Here is a 27,142-nt window from a genome sequence, read left to right as displayed (position 1 = left end):
TGTAATTACCGAGTTCGTTGTTAAAACATGTTGTATTGTTTGTACAATGTAATTAAAATAGTTATACTTAATGTTCTCCTGTCTCCTAATTTCTCCTGGTTATCCTATTGTCTGCAAAGGATGTTACATTGTAACTACATAGTTACTATAAAGATTATACCCTACTGGGTTTCACTTATGATAAGTTGCTTGCTCCTGGGTAGGTACATGGTAATTACAAGTATGTGTTACATTTACATTTGAGTCATTTAGCAGACGCTCTTATCCAGAGCGACTAACAGTTAGTGAGTGCATACATTTTCATATTGGCCCCCCGTGGGAAACGAACCCACAACCCTGGCGTTGCAAGCGCCATGCTCTACCAACTGAGCTACAGGGGACAATGTTACTACATTGTTCATACAATGCACTTGATTTGGTATAGCCTTTAACCAAGGTGTTAAAGGTGTACTACGCAGAAATCGCTCTGGCATTTCCTGGTTGCTAAAATTCTAATAGTTCACCTATTTTCAGTTTCTGTGACAAAACAAGCAGTCATTGTTTACAGAATCATTGAACCATGTAAACCGCTGTGAAATATGTTTTCCATAACCCAAAATATTGTGTTTTCAGCTGTTTGAAGCTGGTGTACAAAACCGAAGGTAAAAAACGAAACTTAAGAACGGGAAGCATAGAAATAGCGCACATAGAACAGATCTACAGCTTCTTAGACTTGCTTTCAATGTGAATGAAAGATCTATAACTCACATTTCTATGTGAATTTGGTCGGGTAGCCCAAAAAGTTACATATTGCAGCTTTAAGAACGGGAAGCATAGGAATAGCACCCATAGAACAGATCTACCACTTCTTAGACTTGCTTTCAATGAGAATGAAATATCTATAACTCACATTTCTATGTGAATTTGGTCAGGTAGCCCAAAAAGTTACATATGGTGGCTTTAACATAGAAATAAACTAATTGAAAATTACTGGTAGTTAATGACACGGTATGCCTTGTTACAATTGTTGTTACCAGGTCCTAGCCTGGTATTACATGTTGATTCAATGGTAACAAGGTCCGATTTTGGTTTGAGTTATTAACATGGTGATTCACAGGTGACTTTCAAACATGTAATTACAAAACATTTGTTACATAGTGGAACAAAAACAATATGTTTATAACATTAGTAATTACTCAGAGCATGCGCTGACCAGCTGGCAAGTGTCTTCACTGACATTTTCAACCTCTCCCTGACCGAGTCTGTAATACCTACATGTTTCAAGCAGACAACCATAGTCCCATGCCCAAGAACGGCAAGGTAACCTGTCTAAATGACTATCGCCCCGTAGCACTCACATCTGTAGCCATGAAATGCTTTGAAAGGCTGGTCATGGCTCACATGAACACCATCATCCCAGACATCCTAGACCTACTCTAATTCGCATACCGCCCCAACAGATCCACAGATGATGCAATCTCTATTGCACTCAACACTGCCCTCTCCCACCTGGACAAGAGGAACAATGCTGTTCATTGACTACAGCTCAGCATTCAACACCATAGTGCCCTCCAAGCTCATCACTAAGCTAAGGACCCTGGGACTGAACATCTCCCTCTGCAACTTGATCCTGGACTTCCTGATGGGCCGCCCCCAGGTGGTGAAGGTAGGCAACAACACATCCGGCAAGCTGCATACAGTGCATTCGGAAAGTATTAAGACCCCTTGACTTTTTCCACATTTTGTTACGTTACAGCCTTATTCTAAAATTGATTAAATCGTTTTCCCCCCTCACAATCTACATAATGACAAAGCAAAAACAGGTTCTTAGAAATGTTTGGAAATGTATATATAACCCCCCCCCCCCCCCCGGAAATATTACATTTACATAAGTATTCAGACCCTTTACTCAGTACTTTGTTGAAGGACCTTTGGCAGCGATTACAGCCTTGAGTCTTTTTGGCGCACCTGTATTTGGGGAGTTTCTCCCATTCTTCTCTGCAGATCCTCTCAAGTTCTGTCAGGTTGGATGGGGAAAGTTGCTGCACAGCTATATTCAGGTCTCTCCAGAGACGTACGATTGGGTTCAAGTCTGGGCTCTGGCTTGGTCACTCAAAGACATTCAGAGACTTGTCCCGAAGCCATTCCTGCGTTGTCTTGACTGTGTGCTTAGGGTCATTGTCCTGTTGGAAGGTGAACCTTCGCCCCAGTCTGAGGTCCTGAGCGCTCTGGAGCAGGTTTTAATTAAGGTTCTCTCTGTACTTTACTCCGTTCATCTTTCGCTCGATTCTGACTGGTCTCCCAGTCCCTGCCGCTGAAAAACATTCCCACAGCATGATGGTGCCACCACCGTGCCTCACCGTAGAGATGGTGCCAGGTTTCGTCAGACGTGATGCTTGGCATTCAGGCCAAAGAGTTCAATCTTGGTTTCATCAGACCAAAGAATCTTGTTTCTCATGATCTGAGAGCCCAAGCGGGCTGTCATGTGCCTTTTACTGAGGTGTGGCTTACGTCTGGCAGTGCTCTGGTGGAGTGCTCTGGTGGAGCTCTGTTGGAGTGCTGCAGAGATGGTTGTCCTTCTGGAAGGTTCTCCTATTTCCACAGAGGAACTCTGGAGCTCTGTCAGAGTGACCATCAGGTTCTTGGTCACCTCCCTGATCAAGGCTCTTCTCCCCAGATTGCTCAGTTTGGCGGCGGCAGCTCTAGTAAGAGTCTCGGTGGTTCCAAACTTCTTCCATTTTAAGAATGATGGTGGCCACTGTGTTCTTGGGGACCTTCCACATATCTGTGCCTCGATACAATCCTGTCTCGGAGTGCTACGCACAATTCCTTCGACCTCATGGCTTGGTTATTGCTCTGACATACACTGTCAAATCTGGGACCTTATATAGACAGATGTGTGCCTTTCCAAATCATGTCCAATCAATTGAATTTACCACAGGTGGACTCCAAGTTATAGAAACATCTCAAGGATGATCAATGGAAACAGGATGCACCTGAGCTCAAGTTCGAGTGTCATAGAAAAACCTGTTTTCGCTTTGTCATTATGGGGTATTGTGTGTAGATTGATGAGCAAAAAAATGTATTTAATCCACTTTAGAATAAGGCCGTAACGTAACAAAATGTTGAAAAAGTCAAGCGGCTGAATACTTTCCGAATGCACTGTATATTTTGACAACATTTTGTGACATTTTTGTTCGTTTTGGAGTTCGGTAAGGGTTTTTTCTGCTGTTCGGGCACACACATTTTTTTCTAGAGGCAAGCTGAAATTGGTTGCCGAAGTCTACTCCCCTTCGTTGGTGATTGGTCAACAGTAGGGATTCTTCAATAAAGTCTTTGTTGTCATTCAACGAGAGAGGACTCATTTCCATGCACTTTTTGTCATTGAGAAATACTGCACCAAACATCTTAGCTAGATGTAAAATTGCGCAACTAAGATCTCCTCTGCAAAAAAATCTAAATTAACGACAGATTTCTTGGGTTATCTTAGATTAATTCAGACTGTTTTGAGGAAGTGGACTGGCTACGACATCTCCAAATGGCCAAACAGTACTATTGCCGCTTTTTTCTTATTTTTCAAGTGAAGGTCTTTTAAGGGAGTATGCGAGCACACTCGTTCGGTTTGCCTAGCTGAGTTCGGCTAGGTGCCAGCCGAACTGAAGCATGCTGACACCTTTAGTCCCCTCCTATGTAGCTCAGCTGGTAGAGCACGGCGCTTGTAACGCTAAGGTAGTGGGTTCGATCCCCGGGACCACCCATACACAAAAAAATAAAAATAATGTATGCACGCATGACTGTAAGTCGCTTTGGATAAAAGCGTCTGCTAAATGGCATATTATTATTATTATTATTACTCCCTGTTCACCCACGACTGCGTGGACTCCAACACCATCAGTAAGTTTGCTGATGACGCGACTGTGTTAGGCCTGATCACCGACGACGATGAGACTGCCTATAGGAAGGAGGTCAGAGACCTGGCAGTGTGGTGCCATGACAACAACCTCTCCCTCAATGTCAGCAAAGACAAAGGAGCTGATCGTAGACTACAGGAAACGTAGGGTCGAGCATGCCCCCCATTCACATCGACAGGGCTGTAGTGGAGCGCGTCGAGAGCTTCAAGTTCCTCTGTGTTCAACACTAAGGATCTATCATTGTCCACACACACCAACACAGTCGTGAAGAGGGCACAACAACACCTCTTCCACCTTAAGAGGCTGAAAAGATTTGGCATGGGCCCTCAGATCCTCAAAAGGTTATACAGCTTCACCATTGAGAGCGCCTTGACTGGCTGCATCACTGCTTGGTATGGCAACTGCTTGGCATCCGACCGCAAGGCGCTACAGAGGGTAGTGGGTACGGTCATGTACATCATACCAGGTAGTGTCAGAGGAAGGCCCTAAAAATTGTCAACGACTCCAACCATACACTGTTCTCTCTGATACCACATGGCAAACGGTACAGATGCACCAAGTCTGGAACCAACGGGACCCTGAACAGCTTCTACCCAAGCCATAAGACTGCTGAATAGTTAATTAAATAGTTGACCAAATAGCTACCCGGACTATCTGCATTGACCCTTTTTGCACTAACTTTTTTTGACTCATCACATACACTGCTGCTACTCCGTTTATTATCTGGACTGATTGCCTAGTCACTTTTAGCCCTACCTACATACAGAACATATTACCTCAATTACCTCAACTGCCTCGTACTCCTGCACATTGACTCGGTAACAGTAATCCTTGTATATAGCCTCATTATTGTTATTTTATTGTGTTACTATTTCCTTTTATTTATTTTATTTTATTTTTAACTTTTTAACTCTGCATTCTTGGGAAAGGGCTGGGAAGTAAGCATTTCACGGAAAAGTCTACACCTGTTGTATTTGGCGCATGTGACATTCTTTGTTCCAATTGTGTAATAGCCAAGACCGCTACAACCCTATTAGCATGTAATTACATAGCAATACCTATGTAACTACTATGTTTTTACAGTTATTACTGTGTAGTTACATAGTAATAAGGGCAACTTAATGTAAAGCATTACCCAGATGTCTTTCGTATTCTTATCCAACCAAAAATCATAGCAACAGGGATAAATAGGTCAGGTCTTGCATATAACTAAAAAGAGAAACATCATCGGTCAGTTCTAGTTTCTGGATGACGCGAGTAGCTACTGCCAGTGTGCTTGTTTGTTGTGACTAACACTAATCCAATCCACATAAACCACAGACTTTCTAAAATGTTCCTTCAACATGAACTTTCTGGACCCCAAATGAAAACTAAGAATTACACTTCTGTTTGCATATTCATCTGTTCAGTCTAATTAATGGGGGAAATTACAACATATATATTTATTCTGATCAACAGATAACATTACAGTGATACTGTTACACCTGTGACTCCTTGTATTCTATGACCATACAAGTTCCCTAAGTGACTGGCATGACCTCGCCAGGTAAAGTGACATGACATCCACCCTTTTTAGTTGCCCAGATTGTCCCTTTATTTGGTGGACTTTTCTGCCATCGAAAACTCACACTTACAAACTCATTTTATTTCTTACTTATTGAAACAGACATATACCAGCAAACACACAACACATGCACAATCACTCACACTAACTCTCCCACACATTCTCCTACTGCAGGGGCACCCATTTTCCTGGCATGGCAGATGTCGCTGATGGCGGTGGCAGATAATCCAGGATCCTGGGTTTGATACAAGCAGGATTTAGCCATGGCCATGATACCAACATCTGTCAGGATGCTGCAGTGATCTTCAAAACACACACAGAGCAACAGCACAGGATATTTTACATTTCCATTCTGGTAAAAGAGGGGCAATACCTACTACCCATAATCAGGATTTGTGGTAAGTTTATGGATAATTGATGGGTTCTGATGTTTTACAGACAAGAATAACTACTTTACCTAAGGTTATTGGTGTCTCACGACAAGAAAAGTTTATTGTCGTAATGTTTGGTGAAAAGAGCTATGGTTGGTTATATTTCATAATCTAGAAAAATATATGCTATTATTTTTACAAAATGTTGTCCATTTATTGAATGTACTAGTTGGATATTTATGCAATAAATATAATGTTATGTTTAATGCATGCTATACATGATTACATATATGATGTAGACATAGTAGCCCTCTATAACTGGAAAATTATTTTTAGTCTAAAACAAATACTGAAAAAATAAACACTGTACAGAGCATTTCAGTCAGTGCAGTTGTTCTTAGTGGTTCATAATTCAATAGAGCATCATAATTCACACAGTAAACTATTGCTCAACAATTGTTAGAGATTATCATTATACTGTCTTGAGCATTTAGGTTGCATTCTATGCAAGTGCACACAGACTTGATTACATTTAGATAAACATTTGATTCAAAGTTCATCAGATAGCCAGTCTGAATTTTAAAAAATACATTTTGAATTCTGGTGTAATCATGTTTGCCAAATGAGCACATTGACGGGTGTCCAACGTTTCAAATAATTTAATGTGGATTGTCAGATACATTTTTCCAGGAGAAAATGCAAATCCCAAGACAAGCAAAAAATATTAAAAGAAGTATGTGAGTAGATTAATAATGATCAAAAGTGTTGACAGAAATAGAACACACTATACAACCTACTTTTGCTATCACAAATCTGAAATGTTCCACTAGCTAGTCAGTGACTCAGTTATAGATGGTTAATAAGACATCACTGGCATTACTATAGTATGAATTCATAGTTATTATTAGTGGGTACATCAAAACACTTGGCAGCAGAAGAGAAAATGCTTAGCATTCCTTTGTAAACATCCCTTCACATGGCTTCTGCATGTGCTCCTTAATGGGCTCATCTTTTCAAGAGCATGAATAAGATTATGTGAGATGGCGTGCACATGTCCCGTTTATCATATTTTCTTGTAGGAGTAGGTCTAAGCTTCTCAGTGAGCAGTGCTTTACTCAGTTATATTCACTTTGAATGCAAAGCATGATTTGTGAATGACATCAGTCAAATAAACGACAGTATCTGAAATGTTACTTTTAAATCTGAATTTATTCTTTTAAAATGTTTGTTTATTATTGTTGTTGAAAACATGATGTTGTTGATGTTACATTAATGACTGGAACGAACTGCAAAAATGTCTGACGCTTATCTCCCTCACTAACTTTAAGCATCAGTTGTCAGAGCACCTTACCGATCACTGCACCTGTACACAGCCCATCTGAAATTAGCCCACCCAACTACCTCATCCCCATATTGTTATTTATTTTGCACCCCAGTATCTCTATTTGTACATAATCTCTTGCACATCTATCATTCCAGTGTTAATACTAAATTGTAATTATTTTGCACTATGGCCTATTTATTGCCTTACCTCCATAATAATATGCCATTTAGCAGACACTTTTATCCAAAGCGACTTACAGTCATGTGTACAAACGTTTTTACGTATGGGTGGTCCTGGGGATCGACCCGACTACCCTGGCGTTACAAGCGCCATGCTCTATCAATTGAGCTACAGAGGACCACATAACTTGCTACATTTGCACACACTGTATATATATATATATATTATGTTGTATTTTTGACTTTATGTTTTGTTTACCCCATATGTAACTCTGTGTTGTTGTTTTTTATCGCACTGCTTTGCTTTATCTTGGCCAGGTCGCAGTTGTAAATGAGAACTTGTTCTCAACTGGCTTACCTGGTTAAATAAAGGTGAAATTATTATTATTATTATTATATTATTATATCATATACTGTAACTTGGCTGCTGCCAAACCTGCCTGCATTATAATTTGCATAAACATTATGCAACTATAACTAAACCAGATCTGCAAGAAATTATCCCTTTGGATATGAGCTGAGAACATCTAAGGGATAAATGATTGGACACCTTAATACTGCTGACTAAAAGCATTGGAGGGGAAAACATTTCTAGCAACGCCTGGACAGTATAAGTAAACCAATATTGGCCATCAACAGGATTTGGATCAACAGAATCAACAAGAATGGGAGACAAGTCAATATGCAAAAGATTTCAACTGTTTAGTGCAGTAGGCTATGTGTTTTATTGGCAAGCACAAGATGTACCAAAAGCCCTTTGTTTGCGCATGTAACCTAATCTATTCCAATGTGAATCACCCCAGCCCACCTCAACGTCGTTGATGTGTGAGGCAAACAGGAAGTAACCTGGCTTTTGTAACCTTTGAAGACCATGCATCTTAAACAGGTCAACATAATTTACAGGATTCAACAAATATTAACGTACAAAAGGTTGCAAGCTTGTTTCGCAAATTAATTAAGAATCTCGAACTGTCCATATCCAGGGTTGGAAAAACATAGTTTTGTCTAACACACAATGACAATATCACCCAATCACCCAATACATGAAGCTATATTATGTCATTTGACATGTACCTCAAAGTCATAATGTTGTTGAATTCTTGTGAGCCCTGAGTTCCACTTTAAAATATTAGCTTGAAAATAATAGTGCTGCTGGCTAGCACTCAAGCATGCAATTTACCAGCTTTACCTCAGATAAATGGTCTCAATGGCTTCATGTGGTCCTCTGTAGCTCAATTGGTAGAGCATGGCACTTGTAACGCCAGGGTAGTGGGTTCGATCCCCGGGACCACCCATACGTAAAAATGTATGCACACATGACTGTAAGTTGCTTTGGATAAAAGCGTCTGCTAAACGGCATATTATATTATTAAGAAGACAATCCAAGGCCATAAGAGGAAATGGATGAAGGAGGTGTCGGCCTACGGCGTCATCAGGAAACCTGTGAATTGCATTACTACCAACAGGGGTGTTTATCTATGGTGGGAGCTGTTCTATGCTGAGACACCAGTTTAGTTATTTCTTTATGCTTGACAGCTTGGTGTAATTTCAGGAGTGACTTAGTCAGCTTTAATTATAACCTTCTTGTGCCAGACTGCACACCTGCACTCTTCACACTTTCAGAAAAAAAGGAAGTCTAGACGAGATGGCTTCATAGTTCACTTATATAAGGCCTGCCTTACTATCTTATTTGATGTGTTCATCTATTTGTTTGATATTCCATCCGCCCAGTTTGCTATTGACTATCTGCAAGTGTTTTTTATTGGATGTCTTGAATGATTTATAAAAAATGATCCTCTAGATGTCTTGCCATACACCTCTATTAATATACTTATATCATACAGATATTAAACCTATAGTGATGTATTTTCGGTACATCTCTCTGCTAAAGCGAGAAAAAAAATTCCTGTCTGATGTAGACGTCTTTTCATGTTTCAGAATGTGCTCATGAGTCATGGGGAAGACAGGCAGCAAAGTGCTGAGAGAGACATCTTTGGATGGAGTTCAGCCACAGCAGGTAAAGGCTTATATACAACACTACACACACACTTCCTTAGTGGGAGACTGCAGGTCATTTGTATGTCTGCGCTGGAGCTTATCTGATTCTGCGCCGATTACTCACCACATCTCCTGACTCCGTCCAAATGGGACAGCTGAGTGTTCCACAGCCATCAGCTGGTTATGCAATCAGGATCAACTCCATCTTACTTTCACACGTTGTCTCTTTCTGTAGCATCATTAGTCCTATGTATATCAGAATACATTACTGGGCCTACAATAGTTCACAGCCTTCCACAGCTAATAAAACAGCTATCATTCTAGCTGAATATAGAAAGATTAAATGATTGACATAAAATGTGATGAAACTTGAGTAATATCTATGAGAGATGGTAATCGCTGAGTAAGATAAGTTATGTAAGTTCTACTTTTTTTCTGAACCTTGAGAAGCCCATTCCCTGTTTAATCAAAACACAATTATCTATTTAATGAAAACAGCCAATCCCTGTTTAAACATTTAAAATGTTTTTAAATAATAAAGAAATGTAAAAAGATACAACCATTCCTAATTGATTACAAAAACATTAATTATTTTATTGATTATTGAGCTAAATCTAATGCAAACACATGCTCCATTCATTTCCTAGAGCAAGGTGTCTGTATTTAGTCTTTATATAGTGGTGGTTACCGCTCCCTGCAGCCAAGCCTGACAGTAATCCTAGGAACTCCCTGTTCGCCCCCAGCAGGCTCAGGCCCACGATCGACCCACTGACACCTGATACAATGACCTTAGGCCTGAGCCACACAAAGAGATCAATTAATCAATGAATGAATCATAGCCATGGAACATACACCCATACACTATGCATAGTTGTACTGTACAGGATGCAGCCTATGTGTACAGTGTGTGTGTTGTGTGACTGTTAGCTATGGAATAGAGAGAGTGAAGTTGTATTCCTTCCTAAACTGTCTCAGTCAGTGTCCTTCTCTTAACATCTTAATCCACTGGAGCGCTCTAACTCGGTGTGCCTATGTGACTTCCCTTGTCAACTCATGTTCCCGCTAAGGTGCCTCATGAGGCAAACATACCCTCCTCCTGTAAGGGTTGAGTAGACGCTATGTTTTTCAGCCGGGACTACTTGCTAGGTCCCAGCAGTGGTGGAAACTGGACTGAAGTGAATTGATTCATGGGGGATTAGAGATTAAGATTTCCCCTCCCGCTCGGATGGGCTTTAGTGGAGTAAATCTGGGGATTATGATGTCAGAGGCCCATGGTTGTCAGAGAGGAAATTTAATTGTCAGAGGAGTGCTGATGGCCAGGATTATGGCACAGCCAGTGAGGAGATGTGGGAATGGGAAGCCTTGTCTGTGCCATAACCCTGTACAGTGAAACCTTCAGGGAAGAACATCAACCACTATTGGAGTTTGGGAGTTGGTGGTCCATGGCGCTGAGTGGATTGTTCAGATGCTTAGTCAGTGAGAGAGAGAGAGTTGTATTATCTTCTGCCTGCCCTTAATGCATCCTTGTCAAGTGGTAAGTAGTCTTGATTGTGATTGTTATCTAAGTAATGTATGTACTGTAATTCAGCATTTTAGCTCAATAATGCTCTAAAATGACATATGCCACATTATCAAACCCCTCATTCCTGTTGATCTCTTAGCATTCTAGAGGCCCATCCCTAATCGTGTGTGTGTGTGTGCGCGCGCGCGTGTTTCAGCCTGCCCCTGCTGCTGCTATTGAGGGGCTCACCAAGACCAAGAAGATGAAGGTGAAATGGACTCAGCTGGGCATGGTGTTCTTCCTGTTGCTCTCCCTGGTCATGACAGGATGTTTCCTCTGGCAGTACCAGCTGCCAAAGTTACTGCCAGGTAAGGCTCACTCCCTGCATTCAACCTTGTCCATGAAAACATTAGTACCAAACTGAAAATAATGACAGGACATGAAGCAATTCAACATACTATGCAGTGAACAGCATCAATTCACTCTAAACATTTCAGCCTGTTAATCTCTTGTGGTTTTGTTACATTGTGTCTGAGGTAAATGGGTTAAGATTACTCAGAGCTTATAATTACTGGTAAAAGTATCTTTACATGTAATCTCTCGTGGACAGATCTACATAAACATAACTGGTACCATAGAATCTGTCGGGAAGGAATGGGATGTGTAGGATAAGATATTTCACACGTAACTTGCAAAGAGAGAGGGTGGAGCTCCTCAATCCGGTTCTGTTCCTCTTTCTAGCATCTCTTCATCTCTTCTATTAACACGCATGGATCCAGAACTTCATTGAGCAATAGGAGATTTTGCACACAAAGAAAGCTCTAGAAATGAGGTAGAAAGTCAATTTGTTTTAGGGAAATTGAGAAAAGTTCCAACACATGGCAGTTCTCCCTTCAGAATGGATTTATTTGCCTGGGAGCCACATGAGGAAACATTGAAGTGCTTCCCAGCAAGTCATTGCCAGTTGTCTGAGGTGTGATTGTGAAATCCTATTAGCTGTTTTCTGTGGGTGGTCAATGGATTAGAATGCTAAAGACAGACAGTGCTTGTAATAGGGATTTTCAGGTGAATAAAAGAGAAGAGCAGTCGTGGATGAAGTCAATCAAAATCATTCTGGTTTGATACAAGTTGCAACAGGGAGACAACATCCAGCATTAGATCACAGAAAAATTTCTAACTGGCCTCCACTATCGGCAGACAACTGTTCTGTCAACAAGGTCACTAAATCTTCTTAAAGACTCCAACTCAGACATTGGGCTTAGCCACTGTCGGCAGAGATTACAAGAAAGTATAACATCAGCACTTAAACGGGTCAAAGGTCTGTTTAAGAAGTAAAATGATCATCAGTAGTCAGTTATAACAGATAATTATAGACTAACAGGAGAAAATTACCTAACCAAACATGGCATTAACACTATGTTAGCATGGGGTTTTAACAGGGTACTTAAAATAAATGGTTAACTCTGGTTTCCCCAAATGAGGGGAATGCCTCTGTCAGCATCTCTCCGCTCATGTAATTATTTTTATTACATATTATTCATAATCAACGTTACAGCAGATAACAAAATCAAATACAGGAAATAATTCATCAAATAATTTCCCACAACAGTGCTCACAGTGAAGCAACCTACTGTAGTGCTGAAAGTGTTTTTAAATTGTCCACCTATTTCTGACAACAGTGAGAGATGCTACTGTACTTTCCCCTTAAGTTCTTATTTGCTAAATGTTTCTGTTGCAACCATTTGAGAAATTAAATATTATAGGGAAATATAAACTGTAGTCAATGGTTTTATTTTCCAAATTTAGTAGTCATCTTTACCCATAGGCTTTAATAATAACAATAATATGCCATTTAGCAGACACTTTTATCCAAAGCAACTTACAGTCATGTGTGCATACATTTTTACGTATGGGTGGTCCTGGGGATCGAACCCACTACCCTGGCGTTACAAGCGCCATGCTCTACCAATTGAGCTACAGAGGCTTTAGTTGCATTCCTTAACTGAAGTGCTGCTTCTTACACATTTATTATTTTCTGTAGCACACCATGCCTGTATGATCTGATAATGGATCTGAATTCATGAACATAAGGTGTGCCTATGGGCCTATTTACTATAGTAACTCTAGGAACTATACAGGCTAGATCTAATCCTGTTTAGTTAGTTAAATTAAAGTCTCCTTTAACTGCTCATTCAAAATTCACAGTGCGTTCAGAATGAATCACCTTTATGACTGTATGTGTTTGTGTGCAAATTGGATCGTTTGTGGTAGCCTACAGACATGGGAACTCAGGTGATTAATGAAGTCCTGTGCAAGTCCATTATGGCACATTGTGTTCGTCTCCTTGTCATGTCATACATATTAGTGCAGCAATATCAAGTGTGAATATCAATAAACACCCAACTTCTTTCCCGTTGCTTAATTTCCCCTTCTTCCTATATCTCTCTCTGTCTCTCTGCCAGATGAAGGCATGGGAGGCAATGCCAAATCAGAACGGATGTGCCCACGCTTCCCTGAGCCTCTCCCCCTGGAACACCCTATCCCTACCCTGAAAGAGGCACTGGAGAAGGTAAGAGCTCCCTTGGGCCATCCAGACTATGCACATTCTGCTCATGTCCAACTAAGAACAGGGAACATGTGTTAGTGATAATGCTTTATAACAATTGCCTGGACACACTCCCCCAGAGGGGATGTATTACCATGCAGATAAATATGTTTGATAAAGAAAGTATGTTTGATAAAGAAGCCTCTGGCAACTGAGTTGAACGTGACCCGTTCCTGCATTAACATCAATTAGACAATGAAGGGCATTCGACAAAACAGAGAGGAGAGGAGAGCAGTCCTACCAGTCCCAGCACATATCCATACAAGCAGCGGTCTGTTATGGATGAGTGTTGAAATTCCCATTGGAATCCTATTAACAATGTCCTCAGAATGACAAAAACACATTGGAAATCCTTGTATCTTTTATACAGAACCGAATATCACTGCATACAGTAAGACATAACTGCTTTGGCCCTCGTAAAAACAGAGTGACATAAATTTATAAGATAGATTGTCATTCTAACAGTGTCCATTGTATAAAGTCATTCCATCTGCCTATTTCCTGTGAGAGTTAAGAATAATGACAGTTCATTCAGCATCTGCCAAGCCTTGACAGTAAATGCACCTCCATCACAACAAATCAATTGGAAGCAGGCTATTTTTGTCCACAGAGTGCCTTCAAGTCTTCAAGACCCAGGGTAACTTTTGAACTTCTTGTTTACTGAAACTACAGCACAACCTTGAGGGAGGGTCTGTGAATCAATTTGTTTCTCAGTAAGAACTTCTGTGTTGTACTGTTTACAGCTATAGTAGTCAATATAAATGCTGATAAGTGTTATGTTCTCACTCAGGTGGACACACTGCTGCGCCATAGTGTCAACCCTGCCAGTCTTCCCTCTTTGTCGGCCATTGTGATTTTCAATGACACCGTTCTGTGGACTGGTAACTTTGGCAAGAGGAACGGAAGTGACCCACTCTCAGCTCCACCCAATGAGTACACCATCTATAGGTAAGGAGCAGCAGAGATCTCAGGGCTCTTTGGGCCCTCCAGGGTGATGACCAAGACAGGTCTGTTTATGACCCAAACCACCAGATGTTTAAGGTTCCCACAGAGTTCGAAGCTTGTAATTTTGGTGTCATGGTCATTAATGATAACCACCCTTAGCCCTTTCTTATTAATTTCTCGATTTGGGGACATGCGTGTTATTCCATTGTCCGATTGCATTAGCTTGCAATCAGAACGCTATTACATTGTATGACGTACTATGTGCTCTGAGCATGTGAATGTCCTATCAGTCGCAGCTTTCTTGCTGCTCTTGATAGAGGGATTGATGTCACACGTCAATTTAGAGTTAGAGTGACCATTACAAATCAAATCAAATCAAATCAAATCAAATTGTATTGGTCACATGCGCCGAATACAACAGGTGCAGACATTACAGTGAAATGCTTACTTATAGCCCTTAACCAACAGTGCATTTATTTTTAACAAAAAAAAACAAAATAAAAAACAAAATAAAAAATAAAAAATGAAAAAAATATTAAAAAATAAAAAATAAAGTAAAAATAAAACAACTTTTATATACTGTTACCAAATGAATTCAGAGCTGTTAAAGTCATGTGACTTTGCTTTAGTGCTTTACTTAAAGGTAGACTCAGTGAGATGACGCTGCAACGAACAGCTCCGAAGATATTTAAATGAGTGCGATGCAAGACTTCGCTCTCACACAGTCACACAGAGTATCTGTGCATGTGAACGGGTGCTCTTCCCGCTGCTACAATGTGGTACTTTTTGCAATGTTAATTTCCTGTTACTGATCCTTTAACTTTTGAGGTGGTTGTCATGGTAATGGCAGGTCATGTGCAAAAAAAATAGAAACTTAATATGGAGGTGGTATAAATCCGTAGTGCAAAATATTTTTCTTGCTGTTTACACATTAGGGAAAATATCATATAGGTATCAGATATGCAAATAATTGGCAAAATATCTAAATTGGGCCGCCTGTGTAAACAGCCTATGTGTTTGCTTTGTGCCTGCAATGTCATCTCGTTGAGTCTACCTTTAAACCTTTTGTGGTAGAGACAGTGCATTCGGAATGTATTCAGACCCCTTGACTTTTTCCACATTTCGTTACGTTACAGCCTTTTTCTAAAATGGATTAAATGGTTTTTTTCCCCCTCATCAATCTACACACAGTACCCCATAATGACAAAGCATTGTGTGCAAATTTATAAAAAATATAAAACTGAAATATCACATTTACATAAATATTCAGACCATTAACTCAGTACTTTGTTGAAGCACCTTTAGCAGCTATTACAGCCTCGAGTCTTCTTGGGTATGAGCTCTGGAGCTCTGTCAGAGTGACCATCGGGTTCTTGGTCACCTCCCTGACCAAGGACCTTCTCCCCTGATTGCTCAGTTTGGCCAGGCGGCCAGCTCTAGGAAGAGTCTTGGTGGCTCCAAACTTCTTCCATTTAAGGATGATGGAGGCCACTGTGTTCTTGGGGACCTTCAATGCTGCAGAAATGTTTTGATACCCTTCCCCAGATCTGTGCCTCAACACAATCCTGTCTCGGAGCTCTACAGACAATTCCTTCGACCTCATGACTTGGTTTTTGCTCTGACATAAACTGTCAACTGTGGGACCTTATGTAGACAAGTGTGTGCCCTTCCAAATAATGTCCAAATTGCCATTTTACAGTAAACAAATTGACAACAGACTTTCACCATGCTTATAGGGAAGGACATTCATCAAGCACAGCACTTATACAAATGACTGATGATTGGCTGAGAGAAATGTATTTAAAAAAGATTGTGGGGTCTGTTTTGTTAGAATTCAGTGCAGCTTTTGACATTATCGATCATAGTCTGTTGCTGGAAAAACGTATGTGTTATGGCTTTACACCCCCTGTTATATTGTGGATAAAGAGTTACCTGTCTAACGGAACACAGAGGGTGTTCTTTAATGGAAGCCTCTCCAACAAAATCCAGGTAGAATCAGGAATTCCCCAGGGCAGATGTCTAGGCCCCTTACTTTTTAAATCTTTACTAACGATATGCCACTGGCTTTGAGTAAAGCCAGTGTGTCTATGTATGCAGATGACTCAACACTATACACGTCAGCTACCACAGCGACTGAAATGACTGCAACACTTACCAAAGAGCTGCAGTTAGTTTCAGAATGGGTGGCAAGGAATAAGTTAGTCCTAAATATTTAATGGAGTTAAAAATGATGGTGTTGCAAGAATGTCTGGGGTATGAGGCAGAGAAAACAATGTGACGTCAAAAGCCTGAGTGTAGAAAGCTTTGGAGAGTGCATGTGAAAATGAAAGGATGTTACAATAAGTTAATCCTCTGAAAAGAAGAATAGTACTCTATTAATTTGTGCATGCGTGCCATAGTGTTTGTTGATTTCATTAAAAGCTTTTTGCAGGCATTGGGGGATTTACAGTAGTAATACATACCTGTTTGATTCCTGCCCTACAGGATCGCCAGCCTTTCAAAGATCTTTCCAACGCTGATGCTATACAGGCTGTGGGAGGATGGGAAGATTGCCTCTCTAGATGACCCGCTGGAGAAATATGTGGAGAACTTCACCATTAAAAACCCTCTGGGCAAGTCACGGGACTCTGAGCTCAAGTACGTGACAGACGGTCTGATCTTTCTGGACAGTGGAGAGGTTCAGATCCGCTCCTCCTCTGTCACCCTGCGCAGGATGGCCAGCCAGCTCTCAGGTGAGATACGGACCTCATCCCCACATCCCACCTGGGATTGGAAACCAGGTCATGCCGACCCATTACACGACTGTGAGGGGAAACCCGTTGTGTGCCTAATGTGCTTAGCTGCAGTGTTGAACAGTATCAGAATATTATGACCAAAAAAGCCACTTTAATGTGATGTTTATGATCTTTTTAATTGATTTAATTCAAATGCCACCAAACTGCAAACTCTAGTCAGAGCCCTTAAACCTCTAAGCAGGTTTCCAGATTTCCTTTTGAGGTGGTAAACACCTCTGATGTTACAGAAACTGTTTAGATTGTCACTGCATCTGCTTATCATCAGAAATAGATCCTGTGAAGTGCTGAGGGACGATGAGTCACACTTATTGATGGTTGACACTCTGAATTGAAAAAAACCTTGGTAATGGTATCATCTACACAAATATACAGGCCAATGTGAAGTGACATACACCTTCTACAGAATAGTATGTATTTTAATTAGCATATTACACCACAAAATCCAAGCCTGTTACTTCAATATGACACCATACAATACCTTGCTTTCAAACATAGGTTTGATTTGATTATGTCACTTTGATAATTGAGGCATGAAGGTTGAACTCAATAATTCATTGAGGAGAGTATTTGATGTTTCAGACCAGACTTTGATACTGATGGATTTCTGCTGTACATTAAATGAAATGATCAGTGATATACACTGCAGATGACATGATAGAATAAAAGTTGAGGACCCCATTTCAGTTTCTTTAGACGTAAACACTAAACATTTTGTATTTTGTCAACTGCAGGTCTACCCAGAAGACTTAGAGCCACTAACCTGCTGTGGAAGGGGAAAACACAGGCTGCAGTGAATCTGCTGCAAGACGATGTCCTCGTTGCAGACCCTGGCACCAAGTAAGACCTTAGTCATTCCCATCGCTCTAAATCAGAAGAGCAATATAGTAATTCAAATGTTGTGCGTGTCCTTGTGCCAGTTAACATTGTCAATATTTGCTGTGTGTAATATAATGGAACATATTTGCTACACTCATTTGGATGTAAATAGACGGCTCAGGTGTTTAATTCCATCACTCCTGTGGGCTGTATTAACCCTGCAGTCTGCCCTATCAGAATGACTTCCCACTCTGCTGCTCTGTGTTTTGCAGATGCCACTACAGTAACCTAGCCTTCTCCTTATTGGCCCACGTCATGGCTGAGAAGGTGGTGGGCATGGACTACCAGCGCTGGATCAATGATAACATCCTGGACCGGCTGGGGATGGAGGATACAGGCTTCGACATCACCCCAGGGATCCACAGCCAAATGGCTGTGGGCGTCTACTCCAATGGCCAGCCAGCCCCTTTGTATGACCTGGGCTGGTACCGCCCCTCAGGCCAGATGTTCTCCACTGCCGCTGACCTTGCCAAGCTGGCTATGATGCTGCTGGGGGCCTACCATCGCAAGCTCCTGGAGCCCGACACCCTGAAGATCATGCTGACCCCTCTGTTCCGCTGTGATAAGGACTACTTTGCCAACCGCACTGGCACACCATGGGAGGTGAATGAGCAGTTGGGCTACGAGGTGGTGCGTAAAGACGGAGACCTAGACGGCTACTCAGCCACCTTCTCACTGGTGCCCAGGCTCAAGCTGGGCCTGGTGGTGCTGATGGCTGGCACCAGACCTCAAAACCAGGATGTGTTGGCCAAGGCTTACAGCCACATAATACCCGCCATGGAGAGGGCGTTCCGGGAGTCCAAGAAGATCCTCATCCCTCCCCCTAATCCAGACCCTTACATAGGCTTCTTCACCTATGGAAACATCACCTTCTATGAGATCAAAGCTGGGGCAGATGGGGTTCTGATCATGCAGCAGTTTGGACCCCAGATTGAGGACCTGATCCCAGAGACATATCGGACAATAAAGCTGAACTACCTGGTGGACAGGGTGTTCAGGGTGGTGTTTGAGAAAGAGTACCCCTGTGTCTTGCGGGTCAGCACCGCCTCTGTCTCTCTTGAGGCCCAAGACGGGCAGCTCTTTAACTTTTATGTGTTTGACAAGCGGGGTCTGTCCCCTGGCTTCGATGCACCAGGACTGAATACATACAATGTGGTCCGTATAGCCCATAGGCCGACTTTCTCAAACTAACTGAACTCATACATGGGAAAGACACATGAATGTGCAGGATGACGGTCCTGTTTGGGTCTGTAGCCTATATTTAATACTGATATATTGAAAGAGCACATTGCTGGAGGACAGTGAGTGGACAATACCTTGATGCATTGCAAAAGAGGTACACCCATTGATGTCAACTCTTGTACAGAACGTTTTCTTTGATTTCCATGTCAAATAATGGCATTGTATATATTCATCCTTTTTATACAGTTGGTAACCTGACCTTAAACATATTATACTGTACACATTTAATTTATTGTGGCACAGTAATAGAGGGGTTGGTTGTTTAGCAACAAACCGACGCCCGTGCAACCATGGGACAAAACAGACAGGGTTGACTTGGATTGTTGACAACATCTAAACTATATTTAGTCTCTTGAAAACATAAATACATTTGCACAATGAGAACTTGTTGTCTCTCAAATACATCGCTACAGTTGTTGGTTGGCTAGTTAGCTAAATTTAGCCATATGAGCATTGACATGACATCAGTCAAAACACCTCAAAACAAGACATGGTATCAATAACAAGCCCCACATGGCAGTTTCTTGTAATTCTTTCTAACAATCTGGCCATCCAGAATCACAACAACACGCTGACTTCTTCCCCATGGAAGCGCGCACATCGTTTTCGTGATGTTGTCAGCTATCCCATCTATTGAGTCTTTCCTATGTTCTGCACATTGTTACCTTACTTTTATCAGCTTGTTCTATCCTTACATTGCATTTGTAAGAAAAAACTGCATGGAAAGATGGTATGCTGGAATCAATCAATACAATTGTAACACTTTCATTTGCATGTGGATGTTCATGTTTTTTCCCCCTATGAATCTCATTTTGATTAATCAAAATATGTATAATGCACGTTTCTACTGCAGCGAAACATGGATTTATTTTTGTTTGTTATCAATGAATCGCCTGATCATTTTTGACCTACGATTAATCCATAAAATGTGTTCATGCCAAACAAAAATAAACTCTGATTTTTAAATAGTGATCATGTTGGGTTTTGGCATGGAGACCTTTTACAGTATCTGTAGCCATACTGTACAGTAAGTATACTGTATGTGAGAACAGACCAAAATGCTTTTGGCAGTCCAACCTTTGAGCAAAAATATGTGCTTAAAAAGGGGATTAGGGACATAGTGGTATAGTTCCAGGAATGACTGTGCACTTTATCATCCCAATTCTGACTCATTTAAATCCTGCTTATGAATGGATTTATATGACAAATATCAGTAGCTTATGAACTGACTCACAAAGAATAACCTTGTGGTCCACTTCTTTGGCATTTAGATTTTCTAGTGTAATACTAAGTAGGGGAAAAAAACATACTACTGTTCCCTGAAAGAGGGAAACAAGGTACAACACAGCTATGGGGGAGTTCGCGTACTAGCACCCTCTACTGCCTCACCGGAAGCCCCACCCTCCACAGGTGATAAACCTGAGGCACTGATTCATTCCTTCAATTCAGTACCACTCTTCACCGAGGCCAGAACTGGGCGGCACGGGGCCAAACAGGTGTTGTGCCTCGTTTTCCTCCTTCATGGAACAGTAGTTATAGTAATATCTGTACGTTCCCTTTCAGTAGATCAACTCGGTACAACAGCTATGGGGACATGAAATCAAGCCCTAAGCCGACCCCAGTGGACACCAAATGAAATGGCCCAAGTCAGACCACACAGAGTTCCAACCCAACAGGTTGGTACCTGGTATTACGCAATCTGTGCGGTGCCTAATGACCCTCTCCTGCCCCAGTCGTAAGCACACTGTGGGCTACACTAGGGGCAGTGAAATCCAAGCAATAAAACCTCACAAGTGTGGTGTTGCCCAACTCGGTGCAGCACAAATAACTCCAACAGGCAACCCTCTACACAACAAGATGCCGCCAGACACATGGTGGAGTGGGCACGTACACAATCCCTGCCTTTTGCTGTCATATGCCAGAGAAATAGCCTCCACAATCCAGTGGGAGAGACGCTGCTTAGCAAAACAGACAACAAGTTGGTCACACAAACAGACACCCCAAAAGCATCTTAATTCTAAATTCATTGTTAGGACCTTCATAAGAGCATCTTAAAATTTCCGAGCCATTTCCCAAAACCGTCTTTATTAACGTTGCACTTGAAAACGCTTGTAATCTAATGCCTGTCTCAGACCACTTGTGGAACAGCTAAGTGCTTCATTAGATCACCGTTTGCCCTCCCGCGTCAATTTACTGTCACGAATGTCGGTGGAATGCGGTAGGCCAGAGTCAAGCGCAGGACACAGAATGAGATGAAGAACCACTTTACTGAGTAGTAAAGAAATACAAGAAAAACAACAAAGGAGGAGCAAAACCCGCTCACAATAATGACACTAGTACCATACAATAAACACGCACACCAAACAGTGGACGTGAACAGGTTAAATAGACAGACAAACTAACATAATGGGGAACAGGTGTGCAACAACAGACAACAATCAAGTGAACATAGAAACATATAACATAGAGCGGCAGCAGCTAGTACTCCGGTGACGACGAACGCCGACGCCTGCCCGAGCCAGAAGGAAGGGCAGTCTCAGCAGAATCCGTGACAGCCAGGAGGACGCGGCGCGGAGCGAGTGGGATGGTTCTTCAAGTTCCTTGGTGTCCACATCACCAACGAACTATCATGGTCCAAACACACCAAGACAGTCGTGAAGAGGGCACGACAAAGCCTATTCCCCCTCAGGAGACTAAAAAGATTTGGCATGGGTCCTCAGATCCTCAAAAAATTATACAGCTGCACCATCGAGAGCATCCTGACTGGTTGCATCACCGCCTGGTATGGCAACTGCTTGGCCTCTGACCGCAAGGCACTACAGAGGGTAGTGCGTACGGCCCAGTACATCACTGGGGCAAAGCTTCCTGCCATCCAGGACCTCTATACCAGGCGGTGTCAGAGGAAGGACCTCAAAATTGTCAAAGACTCCAGCCACCCTAGTCATAGACTGTTCTCTCTGCTACCGCACGGCAAGCGGTACCGGAGTGCCAAGTCTAGGTCCAAAAGACTTCTCAACAGCTTCTACCCCCAAGCCATAAGACTCCTGAACAGCTAATCATGGCTACCCGGACTATTTGCACTGCCCCCCCACCCCATAATTTTTTAGCTGCTGCTACTCTGTTAAGTATTTATGCATAGTCACTTTAACTCTACCCACATGTACATATTACCTCAACTACCTCAACTAGCCGGTGCCCCCGCACATTGACTCTGCAACGGTACCCCCCTGTATATATAGCCTCCCTACTGTCACTTTATTTTACTTCTGCTCTTTTTTTCTCAACACTTTTTTTGTTGTTGTTTTATTCTTACTTTTTTTGTTTAAAATAAATGCACTGTTGGTTAAGGGCTGTAAGTAAGCATTTCACTGTAATGTCTGCACCTGTTGTATTCGGCGTATGTGACCAATAAAATTTGATTTGATTTGATTTGATTTGATCGAGGATATCCCTCCTAGGAACTCAGCACCGCTCCTCCGGACCGTACCCCTCCCACTCCACGAGATACTGCAGGCCCCCCACCCGACGCCTCGAATCCAGGATGGAACGGACCGAGTACGCCGGTGCCCCCTCGATGTCCAGTGGGGGCGGACGACCCTCCCGTATCTCAGATTCCTGGAGTGGACCAGCTACCACCGGCCTGAGGAGAGACACATGGAACGAGGGGTTAATACGATAATTAACAGGAAGTTATAACCTATAACATACAGTACCTCGTTCAATCTCCTCAGGACTTTAAATGGGCCCACAAACCGCCTACCCAACTTCCGGCAGGGCAGGCGAAGGGGCAGGTTTCGGGTCGAGAGCCAGACCCGGTCCCCCGGTGCATACACCGGAGCTTCACTGCGGTAGCGGTCAGTGCTCGCCTTCTGACGCCTGCTGGCCCGCTGCAGGCGTTCATGTGTAGCGTCCCAGGTGTCCTGCGAGCGCCAAACCCACTCGCCCACCGCAGGTACCTCGATCTGGCTCTGATGCCACGGTACCAGGGCCGGCTGATAACCTAACACACACTGGAATCGTGTGAGGTCAGTTGAGGAGTGGCGGTTGGAGTTTATAGCCATCTCTGCCCAGGGTAGGAAAACCGACCACTCCCCTCGCCGGTCCTGGCAATACGACCTCAGAAACCTACCCACCTCCTGGTTAATTCTCTCCACCTGCCCGTTACTCTCGGGGTGAAAACCTGAGGTAAGGCTAACCGAGATCCCCAACCGTTCCATGAACGCCCTCCACACCCTTGAGGTGAACTGGGGACCCCGATCAGACGCTATATCCTCAGGCACCCCGTAGTGCCGGAAGACGTGTGTAAACAGTGCCTCGGCAGTTTGTAGGGCCGTAGGGAGTCCGGACAGAGGAAGGAGGCGACAGGATTTAGAAAACCGCTCCACAACGACCAGGATGGTTGTGTTGCCCCTTGAGGGAGGAAGATCGGTCATAAAATCCACCGATAGGTGGGACCACGGTCGTTGTGGAACGGGTAGGGGTTGTAATTTCCCTCTAGGCAGGTGTCTAGCACCCTTACACTGGGCGCACACCGAGCAGGAGGAAACATAAACCCTCACGTCCTTGGCTAAGGTGGGCCACCAGTACTTCCCACTAAGACAGGTCACTGTCCGACCGATGCCAGGATGACCAGAGGAGGGTGACGTGTGAGTCTATTCCTCCCCACTCGGCGTTGGCCCATTCCAGCGCCTTCCCCGATAGACAGGAGATGAGGGCGGACACGCTCTCGTATCCCGAGGGCGCCGGGTGAATGGTGGCCGGGTACAGCTCGACCTGGAGGAGAAATCCCTGGCACCCGGCAGGTGTTCCGTCATAAGCCCTCGGGAGCGAGAGCCGAATCCCACTGGACCCAGATGGCGAAGCGGTGACTGAGTAGTAAAGAAATACAAGGAAAATCCTCCAAAACATCAAAGGAGGAGCAAAACCCGCTCACAATAATGACACTCGTACCATACAATAAACACGAACACCAAACAGTGGACGTGAACAGGTTAAATAGGCAGACAAACTAACATAATGGGGAACAGGTGTGCAACAACAGACAACAATTAAGTGAACATAGAAACATATAACATAGAGCGGCAGCAGCTAGTACTCCGGTGACGACGAACGCCGAAGCCTGCCCGAGCCAGAAGGAAGGGCAGTCTCGGCAGAATCCGTGACATTTACACACAGAAAATCTCAGCTAAACATAGAATGAAGATTTCCTAAAAAGTTTGCAATGTTTTAACAAGTGAAGTAAGGATTTTTTTTTTATGAAACCGGAGATTATATAATCAATAAATTAGGCTACATATTGACATCACTTTCACATGTGCAATCGATTCATCTACCTAGTATTAAGCCATTAGGCTACATCTGAGCCGCTTCAATATTCGTATCTATTAGGCCTATAGGCTACTATTATCTGAAGCTCACGCATTTCACTATAGCTTAACCAATAACCTAAAGATTAACATATTAGGTCTATGGCAACATTGCTTAATGTGTAGTCTAGCCTAATTATTTATCTGTAGTCCTACTTGAAGCTCAATTCTTGCCTGTCATTAGGCTACACAGGGCCGGAACAAATCAGTTGGATGAGCATTTGGGGGGGGGCACGTTTTTTTTTCATGGGACCTCCTATGTGTGCATGCGATTGCTTCAATTCCAGTGGTGTAGTAAAAAAAAATTAGGTGATGGAGCACCATATACACTACCAGTCAAAAGTTTGGTACATACAGTATTATATTTGGTTCTGTTATGTAAAATACTAATTAATCATAATGTGATCTTGCAGACATTGATTCAGCTTTGATCTAACTTTACTAAAGGAGCACCAAGAACGAGTGACTTTGTCTTTGGCTTTATTCATTCTTGCTCACAGTTTACACAAACTGAAGTAATGCAGAATTTACATAATCCAACATTGCATACAAATAGCACAAGAAAACACTTAGAATACATAACACATGGCAAACATAATACAAACACTTAAATACATATTAGGCTACAGAACATTTCTTCACTCTTTAGCCTATCTACTATATACACTGCTAAAAAAAAAAAGGGAACACTTAAACAACACAATGTAACTCCAAGTCAATCACACTTCTGTGAAATCAAACTGTCCACTTAGGAAGCAACACTGATTGACAATAAATTTCACATGCTGTTGTGCAAATGGAATAGACAACAGGTGGAAATTATAGGCAATTAGCAAGACACCCCTAATAAAGAAATGGTTCTGCAGGTGGTGACCACAGACCACTTCTCAGTTCCTATGCTTCCTGGCTGATGTTTTGGTCACTTTTGAATGCTGGCGGTGCTTTCACTCTAGTGGTAGCATGAGACGGAGTCTACAACCCACACAAGTGGCTCAGGTAGTGCAGTGGCTCAGGTAGTGCAGCTCATCCAGGATGGCACATCAATGCGAGCTATGGCAAGAAGGTTTGCTGTGTCTGTCAGCGTAGTGTCCAGAGCATGGAGGCGCTACCAGGAGACAGGCCAGTACATCAGGAGACGTGGAGGAGGCTGTAGGAGGGCAACAACCCAGCAGCAGGACTGCTACCTCCGCCTTTGTGCAAGGAGGAGCAGGAGGAGCACTGCCAGAGCCTGCAAAATGACCTCCAGCAGGCCACAAATGTGCATATGTCTGTTCAAACGGTCAGAAACAGACTCCATGAGGTTGGTATGAGGGCCCGACGTCCACAGGTGGGGGTTGTGCTTATAGCCCAACACCGTGCAGGACGTTTGGCATTTGCCAGAGACGCCCTGTGCTCTTCACAGATGAAAGCAGGTTCACACTGAGCATGTGACAGACGTGACGGAGTCTGGAGACGCCGTGGAGAACGTTCTGCTGCCTGCAACATCCTCCAGCATGACCGGTTTGGCGGTGGGTCAGTCATGGTGTGGGGTGGCATTTCTTTGGGGGGCCGCACAGCCCTCCATGTGCTCGCCAGAGGTAGCCTGACTGCCATTAGGTACCGAGATGAGATCCTCAGACCCCTTGTGAGACCATATGCTGGTGCGGTTGGCCCTGGGTTCCTCCTAATGCAAGACAATGCTAGACCTCATGTGGCTGGAGTGTGTCAGCAGTTCCTGCAAGAGGAAGGCATTGATGCTATGGACTGGCCCGCCCGTTCCCCAGACCTGAATCCAATTGAGCACATCTGGGACATCATGTCTCGCTCCATCCACCAACGCCACGTTGCACCACAGACTGTCCAGGAGTTGGCGGATGCTTTAGTCCAGGTCTGGGAGGAGATCCCTCAGGAGACCATCCGCCACCTCATCAGGAGCATGCCCAGGCGTTGTAGGGAGGTCATACAGGCACGTGGAGGCCACATACACTACTGAGCCTCATTTTGACTTGTTTTAAGGACATTACATCAAAGTTGGATCAGCCTGTAGTGTGGTTTTCCACTTTAATTTTGAGGGTGACTCCAAATCCAGACCTCCATGGGTTGATAAATTTGATTTCCATTGATAATTTTTGTGTGATTTTGTTGTCAGCACATTCAACTATGTAAAGAAACAAGTATTTCATAAGATTATTTCATTCATTCAGATCTAGGATGTGTTATTTTAGTGTTCCCTTTATTTTTTTGAGCAGTGTATATTCTGGAATAATTTTCAGCACGGGACAGCTCCTGCCAACACAGTTAAGTTTAAGTTTGTAATGAGTGCACTGCGTGGTGTTTTGGGAAACGGGTGTGACATCTTCGGCCGTTACTTTCAGATGCATCATTAAAACACTCCTAAGCCTAAATTCCATCACTATTGGAAACCAGCCCTGGTCCGCTCAATGTACATGTGTAACGCTCTTACCAGACACACAGCATGTAACCCCCCCTCCGCTGCTCCTCAGAAG

At 42.9% G+C, this 27,142-nt stretch overlaps 1 protein-coding gene across 1 annotated transcript; it reads left to right on the top strand.

Moving 5' to 3' along the window:
* Positions 1–9,282: 9,282 nt before the first annotated feature.
* LOC311133247 (putative beta-lactamase-like 1) lies at positions 9,283–19,239 on the top strand (the record flags this gene model as incomplete). The annotated part of the gene is made up of 7 exons (XM_084166734.1): positions 9,283–9,345; positions 11,045–11,195; positions 13,290–13,396; positions 14,223–14,380; positions 16,862–17,109; positions 17,904–18,009; positions 18,261–19,239. 7 exons carry the CDS (start codon positions 9,283–9,285, stop codon positions 19,237–19,239), a joined length of 1,812 nt encoding a protein of 603 aa, XP_084022860.1.
* Positions 19,240–27,142: the final 7,903 nt, after the last annotated feature.

Source organism: Coregonus lavaretus (assembly GCF_964263955.1).
Source record: "Coregonus lavaretus genome assembly, chromosome: 8".
NCBI lineage: Eukaryota > Metazoa > Chordata > Actinopteri > Salmoniformes > Salmonidae > Coregonus > Coregonus lavaretus.
The sequence above is the reverse complement of the archived record's forward strand: the minus strand, read 5'-3'. Positions and strand labels throughout refer to the sequence as shown.